Genomic DNA, 27,840 nt, shown 5'->3' on the forward strand with positions numbered 1-27,840 from the left:
GGACCAGCTTGGGGTTTAAAGGGGCTCTGCTGCCCCCCCCCCCCCGCTTTGACTCTCCATTTCCTCCTAACTTAGAGCGAGCGTGCGCCCCCTGCTGCGGTCTTGGTGTGACCCCAGCGCTGTCTTCCCGGCCTCCTGGCTTCTCGGGCTGCCAGGCTCCCTCCTCCCTCCTCCCCCTCCCTCCCTCCTCCCTCCTCCCCCCTCCCTGCTCCTGGGGAGGCTCTAGGCCCAGGTCCCTAATCCCCCGCGGATGCAGGCGGGAGGACGCGCAGGGCTGAGCTCACAGCTCCCTGCGCCCCGAGCCTGGCCCCTCAGAGCCGCGCCATGAGCCGGCAGCCGGAGCCCGGGACCGGGTACGCGCCGCCGCCTGCGCCCATGTCCCGGTACGCCCCCAGCTCGGACTTGAAGGAGGCTCTGGACAGCAGCCCCGAGGCCAACACCGAAGATGACAAGACCGAGGAGGACATGCCCATGCCCAAGAACTACCTGTGGCTCACCATCGCGTCGTGCTTCTGCCCCGCGTACCCCGTCAACATCGTGGCCCTGGTCTTCTCCATCATGGTGAGTGCGCCCGAGACCCCCGAGCGCCCTGCGGCTGCCTCCCGCTCCCCTCCTCCTCGCCCCGGTCCTCTCGCCCTTCCTTGGGCTCTGAGACTGAGCCCCCAGCACCTCCGCCGCCTCGGGGGGTGCTCAGAGCCCAGGCGCAGCTGCCCCAAGCTAACTTTCTGCGTCTTTGCAGCGCCGGGAAGTTCTTCTTGGGCTTTGCGGGGTCTCCCTGCCTCCTCTACGCCCCTAGGCGCCCGCTGGAGTCCCGGGGCGCAGCTCGGAGCCCCTGCTCGGGCTCCCCGGCGCACCAGCCTCAGCATGTATTCCTTTCTGTCTTTGGGGCGCCGCGACACCCTCTCCGCCACTCTTGGGGGGGTCTCCTGGCGACTCCCGAAGGCCCCAGGGCCCCGGACCCCTCGCGTGGGCGCCGCACACTCCCAGGCAACACAGGATTCCTCCTTTCTTCTTCCCGCGCCGGGCACGGTTCCCCTCCTCTCTCGGGCACCCCCTTTCCCGGCTAACTCAACCCGCTGCGCCCCCCGCGCCCGAGCGCAACCTTCCGCAGCGCGAGCTCGCTCGCAGCCTGCTGTGCACCCAGCGCGTCGTGGTTTCTCCAGCTGCTGGGGCGCACCCCGACCCTCTCCCTGGCGCGCCCCAGGCGCCCCTCCAGGACCCCGGAATGCGCGGGGAGACTCCGCCTGGGAGGAGGCTGCGAGCCTCGACTGAGAGGCCAGGGCGGCCTCCAGCCCGCCTCTGCAGAGCTCAGCTCCGCGGCCCCTGCAACCCACGGAAAACTCGGGGCGCAGCGCTCGGGGCCCTGCACTGTCCCGGGACAACCCTGGCTCCGCGCCCCCTCCCCGCCGCCTCGGCCCCTCCTGCCCCCCCCCCCCAGAAGCCGCCCAAGCTCGCCCCTGGGTAGCATCCTATTTGCCTCTCGGGAACCCACAGGAGTTGCCTTTACGCCCGTAAATTGCCCCTTCTCAAATCCGGCTGGTAAGCTGCCCGACACTCAGGCGTGGCCGCTCAAGTTCCAACTCCTCGGGTTCAAATTCTAAGTCCGCAGCAGCCGCGGTATCTCGTTTCTTTGCAAAATGGGAATCCTCATGGTCATACTTCCTGGGATCCTTGTGAGCGTTTATGAGATCATTGTAAAATACTCAGAACATGGTATTTTTAGTGTTCGTGGTAGATATTTATTCAAATGCCACTTCCTGAGACCTGGTCACTTTATTATTTTTTATTATTTATTTGTTTATTTTGGTAGTACTGGGCTTCCTGGAAACCCCTCTACCTCCGGGCTACACTCCCAGACCTATTTTATACTTTATTTGGAAACAGGGTGTCACTAAGTTGCTGAGAACCTCATTAAATAGCTGAGGCTGGCTTCGAACCTGCGCGATCCTCCTGTCTCAGCCTCCCAAGCGCGGGGATTACAAGCTTGCGCCACCACGCCCGGCTGGGTCCACTCATTTTAGAATATAAGCATTATAAGGCCAAGGATGTGTGTGGTTTTGCTTGTGGCGGTTTCCTCAGCACCTCAGAGAGAATGTGGCCGGGGTGGAGCTCACTAAACATTTTGAAATGAAAGCATGCTTGAAGGCGGGGTGTCAACAGATCCTCCGCCTGCTTGGCTCCTGTCTTTCCCCCCATACTGGAGTCCTGGAAACCTGGAAGCCATCACCAAGGCTCCTTGGGACAAGCAGCCAACTTCTTCCTCCAAATCTGCTCTTGACTCTGTTTTTTAGAAGAGGATGTGGCAGCCAAAGTCCCTCAACAGCAGCAGACTCTGGCTGGATCTGGCGCCTCACTCCATCCTGATTTATTCATGAAAAAGGCAACTCGCCCCTTTCCCAGGGTCACTTAACAAACGTCCTGCCAAAGGCGTTTTCCCTCCTTGGTCCAAAATGAGCTAAGGTCGGAGCCTGGCGATGCTGCAGGTGTGCCCTGGGCAGGGTGAGGTCTGTACCTGCTTTGACTCCCCTTTTCCTAACCCCTTCGTTCTCATCCCTCCCCCAAGCCTTTCTCAATAGCAAGAGACCATCCTGTTGCCATGACACAGATGTTGAAACAAAAAACTAACAATGGAAATGCTTCATGGGGGGTGTTGTTTGTTTTTGTTTTGTTTGGGGTATGAGGATTGAATTTAGAGGCATTCTATCTCCAAGCCCTTTTATTATTATTATTTTTTTTTTAATTTTAAAACTGGATCTTTTAGCCGGGCGTGGTGGCGTACACTTGTAATCCCAGCATTCGGGAGGCTGAAACCCGGAGGATCGCGGTTCGCGGACAGCCTCAGCTACTTAGTGAGGCTCTTTGCAACTCAGTGAAACCCGATTTCAAAAGAAAGAATAAAAAATAGGGCAGGGGGTGGAGCTTGGAGGTCGAATGCCCCTGGGTTCCATCCCAGACCTGCAACAAAAAAAAAAAAACAAAAAACTGGATTTTTTGTGTGTGTCGTACTGGGGATGGAACCCAGGGGCGTTTTACCTCTGAGCTATACGCTCAGACCTATTTTATTCCTTTATATTTAAAAACAGGGTCTTACTAATTGTAGATGGCCTCACTGAGTTGCTATGGCTAGCCTCGAACCTGCAGTCCTCCTGTCAGAGCCTCCCAAGTACTGGGATTACAAGTGTGTGCCACCAGGCTAAAACAGGGTCTTGCAAAATTGCTGAGTCTGGCCTCAAACCTCCAGACCTCCTGTCTCAACCTCCCAAGTACCAGGATTATAGGTGTGCACCACTACACCCATTTTATACTTTTTTAAACCTTGGTTTCTAGCCGGGCGTGGTGGCGCACGCTTGTAATCCCCGCACTTGGGAGGCGGAGACAGGAAGATCGCACAGTTTCGAAGCCAGCCTCGCTGGCTTAAGAGACCCTGTTTCCAAATAAAAATATAAAAAATAGGTCTGGGGGGGTAGCCCGGAGGTAGAAGGGCTTCCAGGAACCCCAGTACCACCAAATATATAAATAAACAAACAATTAAATAAATCTTGGTTTCTTTGTCTATAAAATGGGAGTGTGAACATTGTTTTCCATGGAGCAAAAGTGTGGTAAGGATGAGACAAAATGTCAAGCCACCAGCACAGTGCTGGGCACGTGCAATAATTGTCAGGCAGATGGGTAGATTTGGAATCTGGAAAAATCAGATGTCACATAGGAAAACAAGCAGAATATCAAACAAGGAGGAGCTGAATGCTTCCCGGTGCCACCTACACCCACCCTATTTTACCGAAACACTGGAAGTATCTCCCCACTGAAACGCCACCGATCTGGACTTGACGGGTTTCCTGGTAAAGATTCCACCATCTGGGAGTGGCAGAGCTGGGTCATATGGCGGGTCCATTCCGGGTCTTTTGGGGACCTCCAGGCCGATCTTCATAGCGGTTGGACTAACTTACCACCTCAACAATGTGTGAGAGTTCCTGTTTCCCCAACACTCTCACCAGCACTTATTGTTTCTGTTCTCAATCATTGCCGTTCTAACCGGAGTCAGAATCTCAGTGTAGTTTCGATGTGCATTTTCCTAATTGCTAATGATGCTGAACATTTTTCAAATATTTGTTGGCCATTTATATTTCTTCTTTTGAGAAGGTTCTATTGCATTCAGTTGGCCACTTTTTATTGGGTTATTTGTTTTTGTAGAGTTTTATTTTCTGAGTTCTTTATATATTCTAGATGTTAGTCTTCTATCAGAAGAGTTCCTGGTAAAGATCTTCCAGTCTATAGGTTCTCCGTTTAAACTCTTGATTGTTTTCTTGGGTATCTTTTGTGTGTGTGTGGGGGGGGGAGGTTGGGGATGAAACCCATGGGCATTCGACCTCCGAGCTATACCTACTACCCTATTTTTTATTCTTTATTTTGAAACAGGGTCTCACTGAGTTGCGGAGGGCCTCACTAAGTAGCTGAGACTCCACGAACCGCGAACCTCCGGTCTCAGCCTCCTGAATGCTGGGATCACCAGCGTGCGCCACCATAATCAGCTTCTTGGGTATCTTTTGAAGAGAAATTTCAAATGCTTTAGTGAGCCTGGTGTGGTGGTAATCCGTGTACTTGGGAGGCTGAGACAAGAGGATCGCAGGTTCAAAGTCAGTCACAGCAACTTAGTAAGGCCCTTTGCAACTTAGTGAGACCCTGTTTCAAAATAAAAAATAAAACAGAAGGTAGGGATGTAGGGATGTATCTCAGAATTATAATACCCCTGGGTTCAATCCCCAGCACCAAAATAGATAGATAGATAGATAGATAGATAGATAGATAGATAGATATTATAGTGATACATGCATACCCATGTTGCAGCGCAATTCACAATAGCCAAATTATGGGACCAACTTAGGTACCCATCAACAGATGAATGGATAAAGAAAATGTGATATATATACATATATATACACATATATATACATATATATAATGAAATTTTACTTGGCCATAAAGAATAAAATTATGTAATTTGTAGAAAAATGAATGGAACTAGAAAACATTATGCTAAGTGAAATCAACCAGCTTCTAAAAGTCAAAGATTGTATGTTTTATATGTGAAAGCTAAAGAGAAAATAGGGAGCAACAGGGACTTGAGATAGATAAGGAGACCAGTGGAAGAGTAAAAAGGGGCTAGGGGGGAAGGGGGAGGGGAGAAAGGGGGACTGAGGAAGTAAACGTTTCAAAAAACGTATGTCACTGTGTGAAGATAGCACAACCGGCCCAACTAACATATTCTGTGGTTCCAGTCTCTCAGATATTTGGTGTTTCCACCCTGTAAGATCAGGACTGTGATCGTACTTATCCAAGTGCAACTTTGGAGATTAAGTGATAAAAGGCGTTACGTGTTGGTTCACACCTATAATAAGCCCAGTACTTGAGAGGCCGAGACAGGAGGATTACAGGTTTACACCCAGCCTCAGCAATTTAACAAGACCTTGTTTCAAAATAAAAAATCAAAATAGGGATGGGGGTGTAGCTCAGAGGTAGAATCCCTTGGATTCAATCTCCAATACCAAAAAATAAAATAAAAGGCACAATTTTCAGCTCACTACCTAGAACACAACTAGAACTCACTAGATATTGAGTCATCAGTCACTGGCGACCATGGTGGTGGTGGTAACAGGGATGAGGTGTGTACTCGAGGGACACAGGCCATTGGCCATTTGTATAGCAAACTTACCAGGAATAAAATCAGTGACCAATAGACATGTTGTTGGGATAAATATGTGTTGCAGCCTAAAGGCAAATATTAATGCTAATTGGAAATGCACATGAATAAGCAAGGATTGGAACTGGGGTTAAGCATGTAATGTTGAGCATACCTGTTTACTCTTCGCTGCCTTCTGAAACCACTTAAAATGATAGTAAGTTAATTTATTTTATTTACTTATTTGCATGGGGGGGGTACTAGGGATTGAACCTGAGACACTCTATCTCTGAGCTATACCCCCAGCCCTTTTTATCTTTTTAATTTTTTTAGAATTATTTAGTCAATGTACTCAAATGAAAGAAGTTTAAGTGATACAGAAATGAAAATATTAGAAATACATACAATAGCCAGGCATGGTGGCACATGCTAGTAATCTCAGTACTTAGGAGGCTGAGACAGGAGGATCACAGGTTCACGGCCAGCCTTGGCTACTTAGTGAGGCTCTGTAACTTAGTGAGAACCTATTTCAAAATAAAGAATAAAAAAAAGGACTGGGGGTATAGCTCAGAGGTAGCATGCTCCTGGGTTCCATTCCCAGTACTGCAAAAAAAAAAAAAAAGAAAGAAATATATTCAATAAAAAGTGAATGTATAAATTAGCCAAGTCCATGGACATTTCCAGTTAAACACTTATACAAATACACATCCACCTTTTTTATATAGAAATAACACATACATACATGACATGAATATCCTGGCAAAAAAAAATCAGAGCTGCTAAAAACATCTTCAAGTTTTAAAAGTAGTATGGAGTATGTTTCAACAATATTCTACATGCATGTAAACATCTTTTTTAATTCCATGATTTTATCATGCCAGAGCCATGATTGTTTTAATTTTTTAACTAGATATTGGTATCATAACATATTGGCTTATTAATAATTAAGACATTTTTATACACAGTATGTCAGTGTGAACAGAAAATTTTAATATTATTTACTATGATGTTTTAAAAAGGTCTTTTCAACATAAAAAATAGCTGTACACGTTTAAGTGTTTTTTATAAAACACAATAAAAAATTAATGATGTTTGGTCTTTGTGGTTTCTAGCAATAAGTCCTGTCTTATTTTTCACATAGTATAAATTATATTATTATGCAGGATTGCATTAAGACCCTGTTTCAAAATAAGAAAAAAAAATAAAATAGGTCTGGGGGTATAGCTCCAAGGTAGAATGCTCCTGGACTCAATCCAAAGAATAAAAGAATGAAGGAAAAGAAAGAAAGAAAGAAAGAAAGAAAGAAAGAAAGAAAGAAAGAAAGAAAGAAAGAAAGAGTTCTCAAGTCGATTTCCAGATTATAAGGATGCCCAATATCTGTTATATGAATATAACGGAATGTGCCCCAAGGCACACTGGGGTGAAGTTCTACCTATCCAAGGACAAAATTTCTCTATGATCATACAAACCTCCAAAGAGAAGAAAAAATACAACACAGGGATCATAATGCTTCAGAATTATTATCAGCCACGCTGAAATCTAAACAGTAATGAAAAATGACCCCAAAAGTCTGAAGGATATTTATTTCCAACTTTGACTCTGGACCCACCCAAATAATCATTCAAGGGAGGGAGAAAAATAAAGGCAATTTCAAACATTTAAGATCTCAAAAGATTTGTCTGCCACACACCTTTTCTGAAAAAGGCATGGCAGGATATATTCCCCAAGAAGGGGGAGTGAATCAGCCGGGCGTGGTGGCGCACACTTGTAATCCCCGCGCTTGGGAAGCGGAGACAAGGAGGATCGCGCAGGTTTGAAGCCAGCCACGCTGGCTTAAGAGACCGTTTCCAAATAAAAAAGTACAAAATAGGTCTGGGAGTGTAGCCTGGAGGGAGAAGGGTTTCCAGGAACCCCAGTACCAACAAAATAAAATAAAGGATAAAAAATAGGGCTGGAATATAGCTCAGAAGTAGAATGCCCCTAGATTCAATCCCCAGTACTGAAAAAAATAAAAATAAAAAATAAAAAAGAAGCTGGGCGTGGTGGCGCACGCTTGTAATCCCCGCGCTTGGGAGGCTGAGACAGGAGGATCGCACGGGTTCAAAGCCAGCCTCAGCTACTTAGTGAGGCTCTCAAGTGAAGACCCTGTTTCCAAATAAAAATATAAAATAGGTCTGGGAGTATAGGCCAGAGGTAGAAGGCCTCTGGGTTCCACCCCCAGTACCACCATAAATAAATAAATGAATAAATAAATAAATAAATAAATGGAGTAAATCAAGAAGGAAGACATGTGATCCAGAAAAAGTACCCTGCACAGAAAAAAGCCCAAACTCCTCAAAACCCGGCAATCAGTCTCATAAACCCACAGAAGATACAGTTGACGATGTATGGTTGGTCCAAAGCCATTGCCCCAGTCCATCATCGGGCCATGAGCCGGCACCATAAACCACATCTTTTCCCTGAGCCGAACCGCACCTGCTCTGGAAGACCAGGTTTGTGGTCACAAAGAAAATAAGTGCCCAGAGCATGAAAGACAGACCAACCTGGGTGTTCTTTCTTTCCATCGGACCCTGACTCCAGCAGGGACTGCTCGCCCATCAAAACTGTGTGTCAGGTGGACTTTAATTAGGGCGAGAGGAGGGGATTCCCCTTTTTATTGGTGACCAGGGAAAAACTTGGGACTATCAGGTCTTAGCCAGGCAACAGCCTGGCAGGGCTTGGTGCCATCTGTAAGCCGGACGTCTGCATGCTGAATATTCTTGGTTAGGTCTCCCCAGGACACTTCTCCCAGCCCTCTCTGGTCCTTTCCCCACGGCCAATTAAGATTAATGGACCCTTGTGAGTCATTTCCTCTTCCTTTCTATGCTTGGAGCTCTGAAGAGCATCCAGATGGTTCGAGATGAACAAGAGCTTGTCTGAAGTTGGTCCTCATTGGATAGCTCACTTCGAGATACCCACAGGTGGTATAGACATGCCTGTGGCCCGAGCCGCCCCACCTTCCTGGGTATTTCCATAAGTGTCACCACTGTGTAGGAGAGGACAGCCGCGTACACTTGGTGTTTGGGGACCTAGAATTTAAAGTGCTACGGAATGGCCGGGCGTGGTGGCGCACGCTTGTAATCCCCGCGCTTGGGAGGTGGAGACAGGAGGATCGCGCAGGTTCGAAGCCAGACGCGCTGGCTTAAGAGACCCTGTTTCCAAAAATAAAAAATAGGTCTGGGAGTGTAGCCTGGAGGTAGAAGGGCTTCCAGGAACCCCAGTACCACCAAAAAATTTTAATAAATAAATAAATAAATAAATAAAGTGCTACGGAAACCCTTTTAGTCCTAAATTGCGGGGGGTACAGACTACATCAATTTTAAGATCTTAAACTATGTTCCTACCAAAGAACATACTATTTGTTTATTTGGGTACTTGGGATTGAACCCAGGGGCATTCTACCTCCAAGCTAGCTACACCTCCAGCCTTCTTTATTTTTTAATATAATTTTTTGTGTGTGTGGTACTGGGGTTCCTGGAAGCCCTTCTACCTCTGGGCTACACTCCCAGACCTATTTTATATTTTTTATTTGAAAATAGGGTCTCTTTAGCCAGCAAGGCTGGCTCCGAACCAGCGCAATCCTCCTGTCTGCGCCTCCCAAGCGCGGAGATTACAAGCGTGCGCGACCATGTCCGGCCTACCTCCAGCCCTTTTTATTTATTTATTTATTTTTAAACAGAATCTTGCTAGGTTTCTGAGAGTCTTGTAGAGGCTGACCATGAACCTGTGACTCTCCTATCTCAGCCTCCCAAGTACTACAATCATAAGCATGGACCACTATGCCTGGCCAAAGAATATATATTTTAAATCCCATTTGAATTTATGGGTGACATGCTATAATGGCATTATAACATACTATGGGGGGATATTAAAAAAAAAGACAAACAAGATTGGCCACTAACATATGGTCTTTGAGGCTGGGTTATAGATAGAAACACGTAAAATCATTATATTCCACTGTCAATTTTTGGATATTTTGAAATTTCACGTAAAGGAAAGAAGTAATCTAAACAAAACCTCCCTTCCACATGAAAAGCCAGGAAGATATCAAGACAGAGACTATTAAATGAGTTATCAAAACAGGCTCTGGCTTGTCATTAGTTGATAAAATATTGTAGACTTATAAGGAACAATTTTTAGTGGAGGAAACCTTTGAATGATCACTAAAGGGGGCAGGTACAATTCATATACTAGAACAATGTTTCTCAAAACCTTAATCACCTGAGGATCTTATTAAAATACAGATTCTGTCCCTTTTTGAAGGCTAAGTTGGAAAAATCACCTCCCCTGTGACGCCTTCCCTGATTCCCCTCTCTCTTTTCCACCCAAGTTGTGACCCACTCTGAACAGATTTTTTCTTGGCCGGCCCTCACCTCTTTGCACTGATCTGTGTGTGAGAGCTCCTTGAAGTTCCAGGGGCAGCCCTGCAACTAGCACAATACCAGGCACATGGTCAGCATATAACAAATGTTTGATGAGCGAATACATGAATATCATGGACCCAAGGCGAATTCTCCTCCTACCTTTGTGTGTAAAGACTCCCTTCCCTACTCTGGTTGTGTTTGGCACTTCTGCTAATACTGTTTTGGAAAATATCCAGGAGACCTGGGCAAATGCCAAGGATCGCTGAGAGGCTGGCCACGGTTTGGTTCCCAGGGATAATTTCCTCACCTCTCTGGAGCCCGTGTATACCCACTATGGGCCACTATGGGCCAACGGGCACACATTTGAAAACTGGTCTTCATTCTAGTTGGGGGCATGATGCTTGTCAATCCAAAGACCCTTTTGGGGGGGGGGGTACTGGGGTTCCTGGAAGCCCTTCTACCTCCAGGCTACACTTCCAGACCTATTTTATATTTTTTTATTTGGAAACAGGGTCTCTTAAACCAGTGAGGCTGGCTTCGAACCTGCGCCATCCTCCTGTCTCCTCCTCCCAAGCGCGGGGATTACAAGCATGCGCCACCCCGCCCAGCAGGCCAAAGCCCCTTATTTTAAAAAGTGACGCCTTTAACACGTGAACCTGAATCTAGCTGCAAACCCCCAGTTCTGCAAGGTCAAGAATCAAGCCAGAGCGGGGCGCCTGCAATCCCAGTGCTCAGGAGGATAAGACAGGAGGATCATGGATTCACGGCCAGCCTCGGCCACTCAGTCGAGGACCTGCACAGCCTAGTGAGACTCTGTTCCAAAATCACAGCTAAAGCTGGACGTGGTGGCGGATGCTTGTACTCCCAGGACTTGGGAGGCTAAGACCGGAGACTCATAGGCCAGCCTCAGCAACTTAGTGGGACCCTGTTTCAAAATAAAGGATAAAGTAGGGCTGGGGTGTAGCTCAGAGGTAGAATGCTGCTGGGTTCAATCCTCAGGAAACACACACACACACACACACACACACACACACACACACACACGCACACGGCAAACCCGGGTTTCTTAGACTAGTGGTTCTGCCTGATGTTACCACATTTTATGTCAGGGGCGGGACAGGAGAGGGTGAAACGGAACATCCGGTGCTCTGTTAGGCAAACGTGGCTTACCCCTTTCCTCCAGCGCCTCACAGACACCCTGGTCAGCGCTGTGCCTGCGGCTCAGCAGTGGATCATGGGGCGTTTTGTAAGCGTTTGCCTGGGAATCTTTCCACCCCAAGGCTAAGATGCCCCTGAACACACTCGGGGAAATCCTTCTTTGAATGGTACATTGATCATCACTTGGACGAGCCAGCCGACCTCTCTCGTGGGGCCAGTGGGCTCCGTCCACCAAGACTCTGCTGTTGTGAATTCACCTCTCCTCGCTCCCAGTAAAACTGTTAACATGTTCTTTTTTGTCTTGTTTTGGGGGGTTTAAATGAGGATTGAGCCCAGGGGCTTTCTACCTCTGAGCTACACCCCAGCTCTATTTAATGTTTTTTATAAACATTTTTTAAATTTTTTTAGTGTGTGTGTGTGTGTGTGTGTGTGGTACTGGGGCTGGAACCCAGGGGCTTTCTACCTCCAGGATACACTTCCAGACCTATTTTACATTTTATTTAGAGACGAGGTCTCACTAGGTTACTGAGAGCCCCACTAAGTAGCTGAGGCTGGCTTCAAACCCGCGCGATCCTCCTGTCTCAGCCTCCCGAGTACTGGAATTGCAAGTGTGCGCCACCACGCCCAGTTTATTTAATCTTTTAATTTGAAACAGGATCTTGCGAGGTTGCTGAGAGCCTCAGTAAGCTGGGAGTATCCTTGAACCTGTAATGCTCCTGTCTCAGCCTCCCTAGTACTGGGATCACAGATGGGCGCCACCACGACTGGCTCCCTTATTATTTTTTTTTCTATAGATAAAATTCAGGAATTTGTCTTGCTGTTTCCCTTTTATATCATAACTCCTACTGATCAAACTGAATTGAATTCCCTCTTGAATAACTTTATTTGTTCCTGGCTCTGGATGCTTCTTACATTAGTGCTGTTGCTGATGTTGGTGCTGTTGATATATATATTTATAAAAATATATATATAGCCGGCCATGGTGGCGCACGCTTGCAATCCCCGTGCTTGGGAGGCGGAGACAAGAGGATGGCGCAGGTTAAAAACTATATATATATATATATATATATATATATATATATATATATATATATATAGTCTTTAAAGCACTTTTATATTGACACAGTTTTCAACTCGTTTCACACAAAATCCCAGCAAGGTGCACAAGAAGGCACCATTACCCGTGAGAAAGCCGCATCCCCACCCATGAGAAAAGAGACCCTAGTGGACAAAATCAGACACGACAGACCCCGCCCCAGGTCGTTCAGAGTCCACTGGCTCCATACATTATAGTGAGGTGGCCATGACCTGCCCTTTGATAGGGACACAGCGTGGGGGCTCTAAAAGCTTTCTCTTTTAAATAGATTTACTCATCAATATAAAAAGCATCATATAATACCCTCAATCAAGCCTGGCAGAATTCCTCCCTCACTTCTGGCTTTAGTGACAGACAGGAAAAAAGGACACCTCTCACTGCCCTTGGAGAATATTTATGGGGAGAAAAAGACCAAAGCCAAAGGAGGAGGCAGACGGGCGTGAATGAGTTAAGGATAGCGGAGAGGAATTCCCAGCAAGACCCTTAGATGCAGAAACGTAAAAGCAAGCAAAATGTAAACAAGAAATCCCAAAGGCATATGAAAACACAGGCGTTGTTACCAAAAATACGCGCTAAGTGCCCGCTACATCAAGGTACTTGATGGAAGCCTGCTGTCTAGGACTTAAAAGTCAAAATCAGTGCTATATGTAAAGAGAGCCCTTTTATCTGGACAAGAGGCTCTGACTGTGTCCAGGCGCTGATGTAATTCCACAGTATATGCAGAGGAAGGGAGAGAGAGAAAGACAAAAGGAGAGACACAGAGACGGACAAAGAGAAAATCTGACTTCCCACTGGCCAAATAACATTCTAGAAATAAAAGGGTAAAGAAGATGGGGTGGCTTTGAGAGAAGAGGTGGTTTAATAAAAGGGAACAGCATTCTAAAATTAGGGTCTCAGAATACTGGCATATTCACAATAACCCAAAAAAATGTAAATACCAAAAAACAAAATGTAGGGTTCATGCAAGATCGATACAAAGAAGGCTTCACCAAGAGATTAAAATTGAAAATCATAAACTAAATGGAAAGGCATAATATGACATATCCATCACCACTTTAGTTATGAAGTGAATTATAAAAAATATATATAGCCGACCATGGTGGCACACGCTTGTAATCCCCGCGCTTGGGAGGCAGAGACAGGAGGATCGCACAGGTTCGAAGCCAGTCTCACTGGCTTAAGAGACCCTGTTTCCAAATAAAATATAAAAAATAGGTCTGGGAGTGTAGCCCGGAGGTAGAAGGGTTTCCAGGAGCCCCAATACCACCAAAAAAAAAAAAAAAAAAATATATATATATATATATATATATATATATATACACACACACACATACATATATAATATTTAAATATATATTTATAAAAAATAAGGTTAATAAATATGAAAACAGTGCCTAACACAGAGTAACTACCTAATTAATATTTGTTGTCAGTATAAATATGCAGAATTTGAGATCAGAGTAAATATTGGTCCTAACCTAGAAGACTGACAAAATAAATTGTAAAACATCTATGTAAAACATGAAATATCACATAACTATTAGAATCATGCTTTTGAATTCAGAGCTTTTATGACACAGAGAAATGCTTAGGGTAAGGAATCAAATAAAAAATAAAGCAAAATACAAAATTGCGTATGCAGCGAGATCCTGCATTAGTTATCAATTAAAAGTATCCACGTAGCCAGGTGTGGTGGTGCGTACCTGTCATCCCAGTACTTGGGAGGCTGAGACTGGAGGACCACGGGTTTGAGGACAGCCTCAGCAACATACCAAGACTCTCATCAACCTCGTGAGCCTTTGTTTCAAAACAAAAAAACAGAAAGGGCTGGGGATACAGCTCAGAGGTAGAATGCTCCTGAGTTCAGTCCCTAGTACCAAAACAAACCAATAAAAAATACTCTTGAAAATGAAAACCAAACAAGACACAGGGCCCTGTCTTGTTTCTATCATAGAACTTCTCCCTGCCTGAAAGGGGTTGTTGTTGTTGTTGTTGTTTTGTTGTTGTTGTTGTTGTTGTTGCTTTTTGTTGTACTTTGTTTTAAGATAGGGTCTGACTGTGTTACCCAGGTTAGTCTTGAACTCCTTGGCTCAAGTTATCATCCTGCCTCAACCTCCTGAGAAGCTGGAACTACACGCCTGTGCCACCACGCACAACTTCCCTTTTTTTTTTTTGGTGGTGGTACTGGGGTTCCTGGAAGCCGTTCTACCTCTGGGCTATACTCCCAGACCTATTTTTACATTTTTATTTGGAAACAGGGTCTCTTAAGCCAGCACGGCTGGCTTCGAACTTGCGCGATCCTCCTGTCTCCGCCTCCCCAGCGTGGGGATTACGAGCGTGCACCACCACGCCCGGCCACAGCTTCCATTTTAATGACGTGTCTGAGTGGCAACCATCTGTCTTCACAACAACACTAGTTAGTAGATAGTAGTGGCTTAGTTAAATGTTAACAAATGAATAAATGAACCAAGGAAGTGGCTGGCAATGACTCCGTTGTCTGGGAGATTCCCACTAGATCTACTGTCTCCCTTCTTATGGCAGAAAATAGACAGCCGTTTCTGTTTCTTCAATATTAGCAATTTGCCAGGCACTAACTGCTAAGAGCTTTCAGCCTGTTTATTCACTCCACCTGCCAGCAAATCTCATGAAGCAGCTACTGCTTTGATTATCACCCCGTTTACAGAAGCAGAGAGAGAGGCACACAGGATTCCACACCTAGGCAGAAGCACTGGGGTGGGTCCTGGCAGGTTAGCTTGGAGGCCCCTCACTCAGTCTCCATGAATAGTACCCTTCTAGTCCCCGACACAAAATCTCAATCTCCAAGGCCTGTGATAGGTTCTGGCCTCCAAATTGCAGTCTCATAGAGGATTCTCCACTTAATAAATAATTGGAGCCAGGTGTGGTGACACATGCCTGTAATTTTAGTATTTTTAGGCTGAGACAGGAGGATCACATGTTCAAACCCAGCCTCAACAACTTAGCAATACCCTATTTCAAAATTTTAAAAAGCCGGGCGTGGTGACGCACGCTTGTAATCCCTGCGCTTGGGAGGCAGAGACAGGAGGATCGCGCAGGTTCGAAGCCAGCCGCGCGCGCTGTCTTAGGAGACCCTGTTTCCAAAATAAAAATGTAAAAATAGGTCTGGGAGTGTAGCCCGGAGGTAGAAGGGCTTCCAGGAACCCCAGTACCACCAAAAAAATAAATAAATAAAAAATAAATAAATAAAAATAAAAGAGCCGGGCTTGGTGGCGCACGCTTGTAATCCCCGCACTTGGGAGGCAGAGACAGGAGGATCGCGCAAGTTCAAAGCCAGCCGCGCACGCTGGCTTAGGAGACCCTGTTTCCAAAATAAAAATGTAAAAATAGGTCTGGGAATGTAGCCCAGAGGTAGAAGGGCTTCCAGGAACCCCAGTACCACCAAAACAAACAAACAAACAAACAATTTTTTAAAAAGCTGAGGATATAGATCAGAGGCAAAATGCCCCTGGGATCAACCCCCAGTACCATAAAATAAAATAAAATAAAATAAAATAAAATAATTGGAATTTGCGGGTGTGGTGGTGCATGCTTATAATCCCAGTACTTAGGAGGCTGAGACAGGTTCAAACAGATCACAGGTTCAAATTCAGCCTCCGCAACTTAGTGAGGACCTTCACAACTCAGTGAGACCCTGTTTCAAAATAAAATAAAGTAGGGCTGGAGGTGTAGCTCAGAGGTAGAATACCCCTGGGTTCAATTCTCAATTCCACAAAGAAGAAGAAGAAAAGGAAGAGGAGGAGGAGGAAATAGGTCTTGCCTTTGAATCCAAATGAGGATTGCCTACGATCCGGTTAAAGCTTGTCTGTAGAACTACCACAAAATCAAATAGAGACCAAAAATGTAATCTTCTAGATCTGTAGGTGGGCTGATTTTTGATAGGACAAAAGGCATTTCAGATACTAACAGAATTAACCACTTTATAATCATAGGAACAGAGCTTTGCCAGGCATGGTGGCACAAGCCTTTAATCCTTGTACTTGGGAGGCTGAGACAGGAGGAGCACAGGTTTGAAGCCAGCCTCAGCGACTTAGACCCTCAGCAACTTAGTGAGACCCTGTTTCAAAATAAAAAATAAAATAGGGCTGGGGATGTAGCTCAGAGGTAGAATGCCCCTGGGTTCCATCCCCAGTACAAGAAGAAAGAAAGAGAAGGAGGGAGGGAGAGAGAAGGAAGAGGAGGAGGAAGAGGAGGAGGAGGAAGAGAAGAAGAAGAAGAAGAAGAAGAAGAAGAAGAAGAAGAAGAAGAAGAAGAAGAGGAGGAGGAGGAGGAGGAGGAGGAGGAGGAGGAGGAGGAGGAGGAGGAGGAGGAGGAGGAGGAAAGGAAGGAAGGAAGGAAGGAAGGAAGGAAGGAAGGAAGGAAGGAAGGAAGGAAATAAAACACACACACACAAATACTGCCAGACCCTCTCCTGGGCACCAGAAATAAAATGATGGTTAGAACAGACACTCAGAAGCCACAAGGTGACCAAATGGGAGAACTGTGACCTGCAACAAGAACCGTGAGGGACACAGACCAGGGCTGAGTCAGAGGCTGCTGACCACAGGGACCCACTTCAGATGCGGTGGACTGCGAAAGGCAGAGGGCCTGGGAAATGAGCAGGGCCGGCCTGCAGACTGGGAGGGACGAGAGGGAGCCACTTGGACCAAGTCAGGGGCAGGGAAGAGGGCCATGGTGAAAAGGAAGAAGGTTCCTGCTGAGGCTAGAGGGCCACACAGAGCCAGGAAGGATATAATTAAGAATGTGAGTCCCAGCCGGGTGTGGTGGCACCTGCCTGCAATCCCAGTACTTGGGAGGCTGAGACAGGAAGATCACAGGTTCAAGGCCAGCCTCAGCAATTTAGTGATGTCCTCAGCAATTAAGCAAGACCATAAAAAAAAAACAGGGCTGGAACTGGGCGTGGTAACACACACTTGTTATCCCGGTACTTGGGAGGTTGAGACAGGAGGATTGCAGGTTCAAGGCTAGCCTCAGCAAGTAGTGAGACTCTCGTCAACCTAGCGAGACCCTGTTTTAAAAATAAAAATAAAAGCTGGGCGTGGTGGCACACACTTGTAATCCCAGCATTCGGGAGACTGAGCCAGGAGGATCCCGGTTCGTGGACAGCCTCAGCTACTTAGTGAGGCCCTCTGCAACTCAGTGAGACCCTGTTTCAAAATAAAGAATAAAAATTAGGGCAGGGGGTGTAGCTCAGATGTCGAATGTCCCTGGGTTCCATCCCCAGACCCGCAAAAAAATAAATAAACAAACAAAATAAAAATAAAATAGGGCTGGGGTTGTAGCTCAGATGTCGAATGCCCCTGGGTTCCACCCCCAGACCCACAAAAAATAAATAAAAATAAAAATAGGGCTGGGGATGTAGCTCAGAGGTCGAATGCCCCTGGGTTCAATACCCAGGACTACGAATGGAAGGGAGGGCAGAGAGGGAGGAGAGGGAGAGAGGGAGAGAGGGAGAATGCCTCTCCCAGGTCAATGAGGATTACAGGGAAGGGCGAAGGCCCGGATGTCTGGAATACTTTACATGGTCTTTTGGGGGTATTGGACCCAGGGGCATTCTACCTCTAAGCTATACCCCCATCTTTCTTTATATTATTTTTTACTTGGAAACAGGGTCTGGGTAGGTTGTCGAGTCTCACCACATCGCTGAGGCTGTGCTTGAACCCGCGACCTTCCTGTCTCAGCCTCACCAAGTCCTGAGATTCCAGGTGTGTGGCACCACATCCTGCTTACCTTACAAGTCACCTAGCCCAGAATGACCAGAAAGTTATCATCAAACAGTAACTGATAACATCTCCCATCAGTAATGTTTGGGGGCCAATTTTGAGGGCGAGTATGCAAATTTGGTAGTCAGCAATAATAAAGAAAATAAATGAATTTTTAACAGTAATTGTGTTAAGTTGCAATCGAGTCAGCTGTCTGGTGCCAGTTTTTAAACAACGCATCACACGGGCTGTTAGGCTTTTAGAGCACACTGAGGCAGCTGTTGTAAGGACTTTGCTGATTCATGGTCTTTTGCTCTGTGCGCAGCCCCGAGCAAGTCGCCTTTGGAAACAGCGACATGATTTGCTTTCTCACTGATTCCCAGTTTTCTCATTTGCAAACTGGGGGATAAACATGTTCTTATCCAGCCCAGCATGGTGATGCAGCTAATTCTTTAACTCCAATCACCTGCAAAGAATGAGTTCCCAGTGGGTATTTTGTTTTTTTAGGGGGGATTGGGTTTTTTGTTTGTTTTTATTTTTATTTTTTTGTTGTTGTTGTTGTTGTTGGTTTTGTGGTGCTAGGGATTGAATCCAGGGTCATTCTACCTCTGAGTTACACCCCCAGCCCTATTTTATTTTATTTTTTTACTTGAAACAGGGTCTCACTAAGTTGCTGAGGCTGATTTTGAACCTGTGATCCTCCTGTCTCAGCCTCTCGAGTACTGGGGTTCCAGGCGTGTGCCACCATACCCAGTTTCCTGCATCTTTTTATGATTCTTAAAAGTACTGTCTGCGTAACTTAGCTCCATCCTGCTGATATCCTCAGAGCAGACTGCCTTGGGCCACATCCTCATAAGGAAGGAGGGCCCTCAAGTGGTTACACTCTCCGGGGATTATCTGACAAGGACCCAAGTAAGAGGGACCCCTTAAAAAAAAAACTCAAGAGGGTTATTGCAAAGATTCAATCTATGATGCACGCAAAGTTGTTAGTACAGGACCTGGCACAGAATAGGTCCTTGATAAATATTAACTACTATATTAATATGGTTATTACTTTTTTTATTTTGCTGGTCTGGGGATAGAACCCAGGGGCATTCTACCTCCAAGTAACACCCCCAGCCCTGTTTTCTATTTTTTTTTTTTGGGTGGTGGTACTGGGGTTCCTGGAAACCCTTCTACCTCCGGGCTACGCTCCCAGACACCTATTTTTTATATTTTTATTTGGAAACAGGGTCTCTTAAGCCAGCAAGGCTGGCTTCGAACCTGCACGATCTTCCTGTCTCCGCCTCCCAAGCACAGGGTTTACAAGCGTGGGCCACCATGCCCGGCTTCTATTCTTTATTTTGAAGAAGGTCTCCCTGAGTTGCAAAGGGCCTCACTAAGTAGCTGAGGCTGTCCTCAAACTGTGATCCTCCTGTCTCAGCCTCCTGAATGCTGAGATTACAAGCATGTGCCACCATACCCAGCTTGATTATTACTATTAATAGAGTTCCTGGCTTCTTTCTTGCCAGCCTCCCAGCCCCGCCCCCTTTCTCCCTCCTTTCTTCCCTCTTTTATTTTTTATTTTATTGTGTGGTGCTGGGGATTGAACCCAGGGGCATTCTACCTCTGAGCTACACCCCCTGCCCTATTTTTTTATTCTTTATTTTTAAACAGAGTCTCACTAAGTTGCAGAGGACCTCACTAAGTAGTTGAGGCTGTCCATGAACCTGAGATCCTCCTGTCTCAATCCCTGTCTCAGTTACAAGAGTGCGCCAACACACCCAGCTCCTCCCTCCCTCTTTTGCTCGTACATTTCAGCCACACTGGTTTTCATGGAGACCTTCAACGAGAAAGTTCTTTCTGCCTCCACCTCTGGCTTGTTCCTTTCCTGCTGGGCTCCCTCTTCCCCAGCTCTCTGCAGAGCTGGCTCCTTCTCAGGCCTCAGGTCCAGGCTAAGATCTGCCTCTCCTTCCTCCCCCAAAAAACTCTTCTTACCCTAGTAATATTCTGTAAGCCAGGCACCGCGGCGCATGCCTAGAATCCCAGTACTTGGGAGGCTGAGACAGAAGGATAGCAGGTTCAAGGCCAGTGTGTGGTAATTTAGCAAGACCTTGTCTCCAAATAAAACAGAGGCTAGAGTTCAATCTCTAGAACCAAAATAAAATGTTTAATCAACATGTTTATGTACATGCTTACGTATTTATTTTCAGTGTCCACCAGAATGTATGCCTCCCGAGGGCAGAACACAGTGCCTGGCACATGGGTTCCACTCAACACATAGCTTTGTTTGGCTTGACTTTGCTTTGGTTTTTTAGTACTAAAGGCTGAACCCAGGGGCATTCTACTTCTGAGTTACATCCCCTATTTTATTCTTTATTTTGAAAGAGAGTCGTGCCAAGTTGCTAAGGCTGGTCTCAAACTTGCAATCCTCATGTCTGAGCCTCCCAAGCCAATACATAACTTTTTTTTTTTTTTGCGGGTGTAAAAAAAAAAAAGTTATGGGTCATTCAACCTCCGAGCTATACCCCCAAACCCATTTTATTTTTACTTAGAAGTAGGGTCTCGCTAGGTTGATGAAAGTCTCACTATTTGCAGAGGCTATCCTCAAACCTGCAATCCTTCTGTCTCAAGTACTAAGATTACAAGCGTGTACCCCCATGCCCAGTTTTTTATTTTATTTTTTTTTTTGAAACAAGGTAGGTCTCACTAAGTTGTTGAGACTGACCATGAACCTGTGATCCTTCTGCCTCAGCTGCCCAAGTACTGGGATTATCTGCATGCACCACCACACCTGGCTCCCCCAGCTGGGTAATATAAAGGATAGTCTGGGAGACTTTCATCTCCAGCTTTCCCGGCAGCGACCCAATGCCTGACACTCTCGTCCTGGGTGTCATGTGGACGTAGTTGGCTAGTCCACTAAAGAGCAGAGGGAAAGGTCGGAGCGTTTTCCACTATTTTTCTGGGTAGCTTTACTGTTTGGCATAAGTATCACAAATTCCTAGAACAATTCGACCCGCTGGTGTTCCGCTCTGGTTATCAAGCGTTGTGGGGTTCTTCTGGCCTCTCCTTCTACCCGAGGTGGCTGCCTGTGCTCCCTGATGGGAGACAGAATGAATCTCTGCTCCCTGCCCCGGCCTCCCGAGGCTCGGCATAGACACAGTTGTCCTCGGCTGGCTCCTGACCACGTTCCTTCCGTGGGTGCTTGGGTATCGCGTGTCTGTCCAGGTCAGGGGTGTGCTAATCAGCTCAAAATAACGGGATGCCACAGGCATGGCATCAGTAGCTTTCCTACAAGAAAGAGGAGCTGCCCACTCTTCTCTCAAGGGGGACCTCCCTCAGCTCCCGACCCAGACCTGGGTGCTCAGGGTTGGTGTATTTGGTCAACCTGAGCCCAGAGCCCAGAGGAAAAAAAAGGGGCGCTGCAGGGGTTCCCGGGGACCTTACCAAGTGCGGGACTGGGAACCCAATTGCGCTATATTCTGATAAAGGGTTGTTTGCATCCCGGAGGGAAATAAAAACTAGAAAGAAATTTAAAGTTCTCTTTAATGTGCCTTGTAGGATGAGAAGCTCTAGCGAGTCTCTACTGAGCACTTTTAATATAAATATGATTAGTTTTTTTTGTTTTTGTTTTTTGTTTGCGGGTCTGGGGATGGAACCCAGAGGCATTTGACCTCCGAGCTACACCCCCTGCCCAATTTTTTATTCTTTATTTTGAAACCGGGTCTCACTGAGTTGCAGAGGGCCTCACTAAGTAGCTAAGCCTGTCCGTGAACCGCGATCCTTCGGTCTCAGCCTCCCGAGTGCTGGAATTACAAGCGTGCGCCACCACGCCCGGCTAGAATGATTAGTTTATAAGATCGCATGATCTATAACTTGGGAAAAAACTCCAGGCAATGTTAAAACACCACAAATCTAAATTGAATTAATGAAAATTAAGTTAAATTAAATTAATGGGAACAAGCCAGGCGTGGTGGTACACACTTGTCATCCCAGTACTTGGGAGCCTGAGACAGGAGGATTGTAGGTTCACAGCCAGCCTCAGCTACTTAGTGAAGCCCTCTGCAACTTAGACCCTGCTCCAAAATTAAAAAGAAATAATAAGGTTGGGTGTAGCCCTGAGAGAGAGAATTCCCCTGGGTTCAATCCTCAGTACCACAAAACAAATACAAACTGTCATAGAACCACAGACATACAGAAACAGAATACAGTGGGACTTGGTGGCGCACGCTTGTAATCCCAGTACTTGGGAGGCCGAGACAGGAGGATCTGGGTTTGCATACAGCCCTTAGTGAGGCCTTCTGCAACTTACTGAGACCTTGTTTCAAAAATAAAGAGTAAAGTTGGGCGTGGTGGCACACGCTTGAAATCCCAGCATTTGGGAGGCCGAGACAGGAGGATCGCGGTTCGTGGACAGCCTCAGCTACATAGTGAGACCTTTTGCAACTCAGTGAGGCCCTGTTTCAAAATAAAGAATAAAAAATAGGCCTAGGGGTATAATCGGAGGTAGAACACCCCTGGGTTCCATCCCCAGCACCACACACACACACACACACACACACACACACACACACACCCCACAATATAGGCTAAGTACAGCAGCCCATAACTACAGTTCTACCATTCAGGAAACTAAGGCCAGAGGACCCAGGAGTTAGAGGTCATCCTGGGTGATTTAGCAAAACCACATCTCTTTCAAAAATACATATAAACACTGTTGAAATCTGAATAAGGTCTACACCCGAGTTACTAATATTGTGCCGATATTGCGTTCCTGCTTTTGAAAGTGCTGGGGTCACAGGAGTTATCATTAGGACACGCTGGGCAAAGAGTACCTAGGAACTCGGGGCATTAGCTTAGCAACTTCTTGTGGGCTGGAAACTGTATCAAAATAAAAGTTGTAATGACAATATTTTTAAAGGACAATGGATCGGGAGAAACCGGGAGAAACACTTGCCCACTATACAACACATTAAGGAATATTATCTGCTGTGCTATTCAGCGTAATCACCAATAGCCATATGTGATTATTGAGTACTTGAAAAATGACTAGTCACATAGGTTTTGAATGATAATGTTTTGGACACCGGATTAAAATGTATATATATATATTAAGGAGAAGTCTACCCACCTGCTCTTTTAATATGGGTACTAAAATTTTTCAAATTACTTAAGTGGTTCACATTATATTTATATTGCACAATGCTGCTCTGTAATCCACAAAAAGGTCCCACAGGAGGATCGAGGTTCGAGGACAGCCTCAGCTACTTAGTGAGGCCCTTTAAAGTTCAGTGAGACCCTGTTTCAAAATAAAGAATGAAAAATAGGACTGGGGGTATAGCTCAGATGTAGAATGCCCCTGGATTCCATCCACAGTACTGCAAAAAAAGAAAGAAAGAAAGAAAACCAGACCAAGGTAATAAGTATAAAATTCAACAAGAAATGTATTACTAATAAACTATTAATAAATATATTACAAATAAGCTATTATTCTTATGCATATTTATTCATTAAACAATTCTTTTTGTGGTACTGGGGATGGAACCCAGGGGCATTCTACCTCCGAACTATACCCCCAGACTTTTTTTTTTTTTTTTTTTTTTTTGCGGGTCTGGGGATGGAACCCAGGGGCATTCGACCTCCAAGCTACACCCCCTGCCCTATTTTTTATTCTTTCTTTTGAAACCGGGTCTCACTGAGTTGCAGAGGGCCTCACTAAGTAGCCGAGGCTGACCATGAACCACGATCCTCCTGTCTCAGCCTCCCAAATGCTGGGATGACAAGCGTGTGCCACCACGCCTGGATCATTCAACAGTTTTTGTGTGTGTGGTGCTAGAAATTGAACCCAGGAGCATTGTACCTCCAAGCTACACCAAGCCCTATTTTTTTCATTATTGTTTATTTGGAAACAGGGCCTCACTGGGTTGCAAGGTCCTCATAAGTTTCTGAGGTTGGCCATGAACCTGCAATCCTCCTTTCTCGACCTCCCATGTACTGGGATTACACGTGTGCGCCACCACGCCCAGATTCAACAAAAACTTGTTAAACTCCTATGTCCTGGGTACTACATTTGTCACCAAAGAAAGAAGACCAATTTTAATTTAATTGGTCTGAAAAGGACTATTTGGGGGGCGGGTACTGAGGATGGAACCCAGGGGAATTCTATCGCCGAGCTACATCCCCAGGCCTATTTTTTTATAGTCTTTTTAATTTGAAACAGGGTCTCACTGAGTTTCAAAGGGCTTTGCTAAGTAGCTAAAGCTGTCCGCAAACCGCAATCCTCCTGTCTCAGCCTCTCAAATGCTGGGATTACAAGCGGGCGCCACCATGTCCAGCTGAAAAGGACTCTGATGAAGTGACATTGGAGTCAAGATCTGAAGGATGGAAAGATGGCATACCATCACCATAAAGAAGGCGGAAGAAAGATGAGAGAGAGAGAGACAGACAGACAGACAGAGAGACAGACAGAGAGAGAGAGAAAGAGAGAGAGAGAGAAAGTGTTTTACTGGGGGATTGAACCCAGGAGTGTTCTACCTTTGAGCTACACCCCCAGCCCTATTTTTTTCCCAAGAGGATCCTCACTGGGTTTCTGAGAGTCTCACTACTTGCTGGGTTGTCCTCACTACTTGCCTCCAAAGTGCTGAGAATAAGTCATGCACCACCATGCCCAGCTAAGGGGTATTATTTTGAGATTCTTTTTCACCTAGCAGAATGGAAGAAATTTGGTTGTTAATGTACAATACTGGCAAGGATGCGAGGAAAGGGCACACTTAAACACCTTTAGTGCACCAGGCGTGACGGTGCACACCTGTCATCCCTGTATGTGGAAGGCTGAGACAGGAGGATCACAGGTCTGCAGCCAGCCTCAGCTACTAAGCGAGGCCCTCTGCAACTTAGTGAGACTCTGTTTGAGAATAAAAAGTAAAATAGGGCTGGGGTGTGACTCAGAGACAGAATGCCTTGGGTTCAATCCCCAGCAACTTACACGTACACACACAAAAAGTAAGAGAAATATATTTGTGATGGTTCTGTAAGTCTGAGGTTATTTTCAAATCAGTTACAAACAAAAGATTGTATCATGACAAGTGAAGATTTTTGTTAGGAAGTCTATCAATTAAACTCAGTGTTTTGTTTTATTTTATTTTTTCAGTACTGGGGATGGAACCCAGGGGCATTCTACCTCTGAGCTACACCCCTAACCCTATTTTTTATTCTTTATTTGGAAACAGGGTCTCACTGAGTTGCAAAGGGCCTCACTAAGTAGTCCCTGAGGCTGTCTGCAAACTGCGATCCTCTGGTCTCAGCCTCCCGAATGCTGGGATTACAAGCGTGTGCCACCACGCCCGGCACAACTCAATGTTTTAAATCATGAACGGAGAAGGAAAACAGGACTTGAGACGGGGGAAGAAGCACGAGCTTGGTAGGTCGCCCACCCTACACCAAGTGGGAGGACATTTCAAAATAAACCTAGTAGAATACTGTTTGGTTTTGGGAACAAAAATCTTCGAGGGGTCAAGAGTAGACTGACTCTGCTATTCTTGGTTTATCCCGGGGTGTAAATTGCTGGTACACGACGTGCGTTGTTGTAACGGAAGCAGGAGATAGCAGCAATCTTCTTTTCATAGAATCCATGGGAATAAAACACCAAAAGGCAAATTGGCCAGACTGCTAACACTGGGAAATAAAATGAGTGGAAGGGCTTCACTACTGACTTTATGATTCTGTAGCACTCGAGTGCTCTCTGCATTCAAAAACTGCATTAGTAATTTTTAAAAATAATAAGTAAAGCCAGGCGTGGTGGCGCACACCTGTAATCCCAGTACGTGGGAGGCTGAGACAAGGAGAATCTCAGTTCTAGGCCCACTCCGGCCACTTTGGGAGACTCAGCAATTTAACAAGACCCTGTTTCAAACCTAAAAAAATAAAATAGGGCTGGGAGTGTGGCTCTGAGGTCAATCCCCAGTATTAATAATAATAATAATAATAATAATAATAATATATAAATTTTTTAATATCTAAGGCCATTCTAGTTCTTCCTCTCCAAATGGGATATTTTGTGTTCTGAACTCTTTCAGAAAAAGATTTATAAGCCATGCATTTCTCTAAATTCCATTTATACCACTTTAGTTAGCCAAATCTGCCAAGAGATCCTTTGTATGCCATTTCAATTGGAAGAGGAAAAGGACTGGGCTGAGAACTGCAGGGTGTGGAGCAATAACTGAGCACCAGCCTAGCACGCTGGAGGCCCAGTCCCACCCCCAGCACGGTCCCACCTTGATCCCTGCCTCACAGCCTTACATTTACCCATCCGATTTACCTGTGGACAGCTCCCTCTCCAAGCACCAAGGAGCAAACAGATTCACAGGAAGGCTCAGGAGGGAGAGGACAGCCACACCCACACTTGACACTGACAGGCTTCACATCAGCGCGGTCAAGCCCCGTTCCAGGGTTCACTCAAGGCTTCCCTGATGGGCCTGGGAAGATGGTCGTTTGCAGAGAAGGAGTCACGTAGGAGAGGCCAGGCCAGCAGCAAGAGACAAGGGCAGGGCAGATGCATCCACAGCCGCACGCCGGTGGCAAGCATGGCCCCTGCCCTGCACCAGACAGCTGCTGTCCAGGGCCCGCCAGCCCCCTGCACTCGCAGCAATGCATGGGTGGCTACACCCCCAGCCCTATTTTATTTTTTATTTGAAACAAGGTCTCACTGAATTGTGGAGGCTCTTGCTAAGTTGCTGAGGCTGGCTGAGAAGCTGTGACCTCTTGTCTCAGTATCCCAAGTACTAAGATCGCAGACACGTGCCACCACACCCAAAGAGTGCAACGTTTTAACAGCTGGGAAAGCCGAATCTGCAAGCACCAATCAAATGGCATCAGCTTGGGCATAGACATGAACAATTTAGCAAAGTCCCTGACCTCATGCACTGACCTTCTAGCACAGGAATGGGAGAACTTTTCTGTAAATGACCAACTAGCAAATATTTTAGGCCCTATAACTATTAAAGTCTCCGTCCCAACTATTTAACTCTTGTTAGCTTTAATAATATTCTGTAAGCCGGGTGTGGTGGCAAAAGCCTGTAATCCCAAGATAGGAAGATCACAGGTTTGAGCCCAGCCTCAGCAACTTAGTGAGCCCCTCGGCAATCTAGCGAGACCCTGCTTCAAAACAAAAAAATAAAATAAAATAGGGCTGAGAGTATAGCTTAGAGATAGAACACCCCTGGGTTTGATTCCCAATACCACAAAAATATATAAGAGCAGACACAGACAAGAGTAAATAAATGTGTGTGGCTAGGTTCCAAACCTTACAAACCAGGCAGGGGCTGCATCGACCCCGCGGTGCAGAGTGTGCCTAGTTGACCAGTTACCGGACGTGCTGCCCACTCGGCCTGGCCTTGTGCCACGCAGACCCTGCAGGACAAGTACTGCACTGGACGTAGCACCCTGTACTAGTGAGTGAGCAGTGCCCATTGCCCACGCGGGAGGGACCGAGTCGATCCTTTTAATAAGCTGTGGGGATGTGAGGCTGAGTGCGGTCAGTGGGGCAAAGTCTCCCGGAGGAGCCCGCCAGCAGCCCGGCAGTGAGGTCGCGGTCACTCAGGGACATCCATCAGGATGGCCTGAGAACCCTCCTGCTTCCCGTGTCCCCAGTCTCTGAACAGCTACAACGACGGCGACATCGAGGGAGCCAGGCGGCTGGGGAGGAACGCCAAGTGGGTGGCCGTCGCCTCCATCATCATTGGCCTGGTCATCATCGGCATCTCCTGCGTGGTGCACTTCACGAGGAAGTAA

The 27,840-nt window shown here is 46.3% G+C and overlaps 1 protein-coding gene across 1 annotated transcript; it reads left to right on the forward strand.

Annotated features, from left to right (window-relative positions):
* Positions 1 to 375: 375 nt before the first annotated feature.
* Positions 376 to 27,840, forward strand: TMEM233 (transmembrane protein 233; the record flags this gene model as incomplete). The annotated part of the gene is made up of 2 exons (XM_080717903.1): positions 376 to 561; positions 27,700 to 27,840. The coding sequence occupies 2 exons, from the start codon at positions 376 to 378 to the stop codon at positions 27,838 to 27,840; spliced, it is 327 nt and encodes a 108-aa protein (XP_080574029.1).

This window comes from Muscardinus avellanarius (genome assembly GCF_963383645.1).
Source record: "Muscardinus avellanarius genome assembly, chromosome: 21".
NCBI lineage: Eukaryota > Metazoa > Chordata > Mammalia > Rodentia > Gliridae > Muscardinus > Muscardinus avellanarius.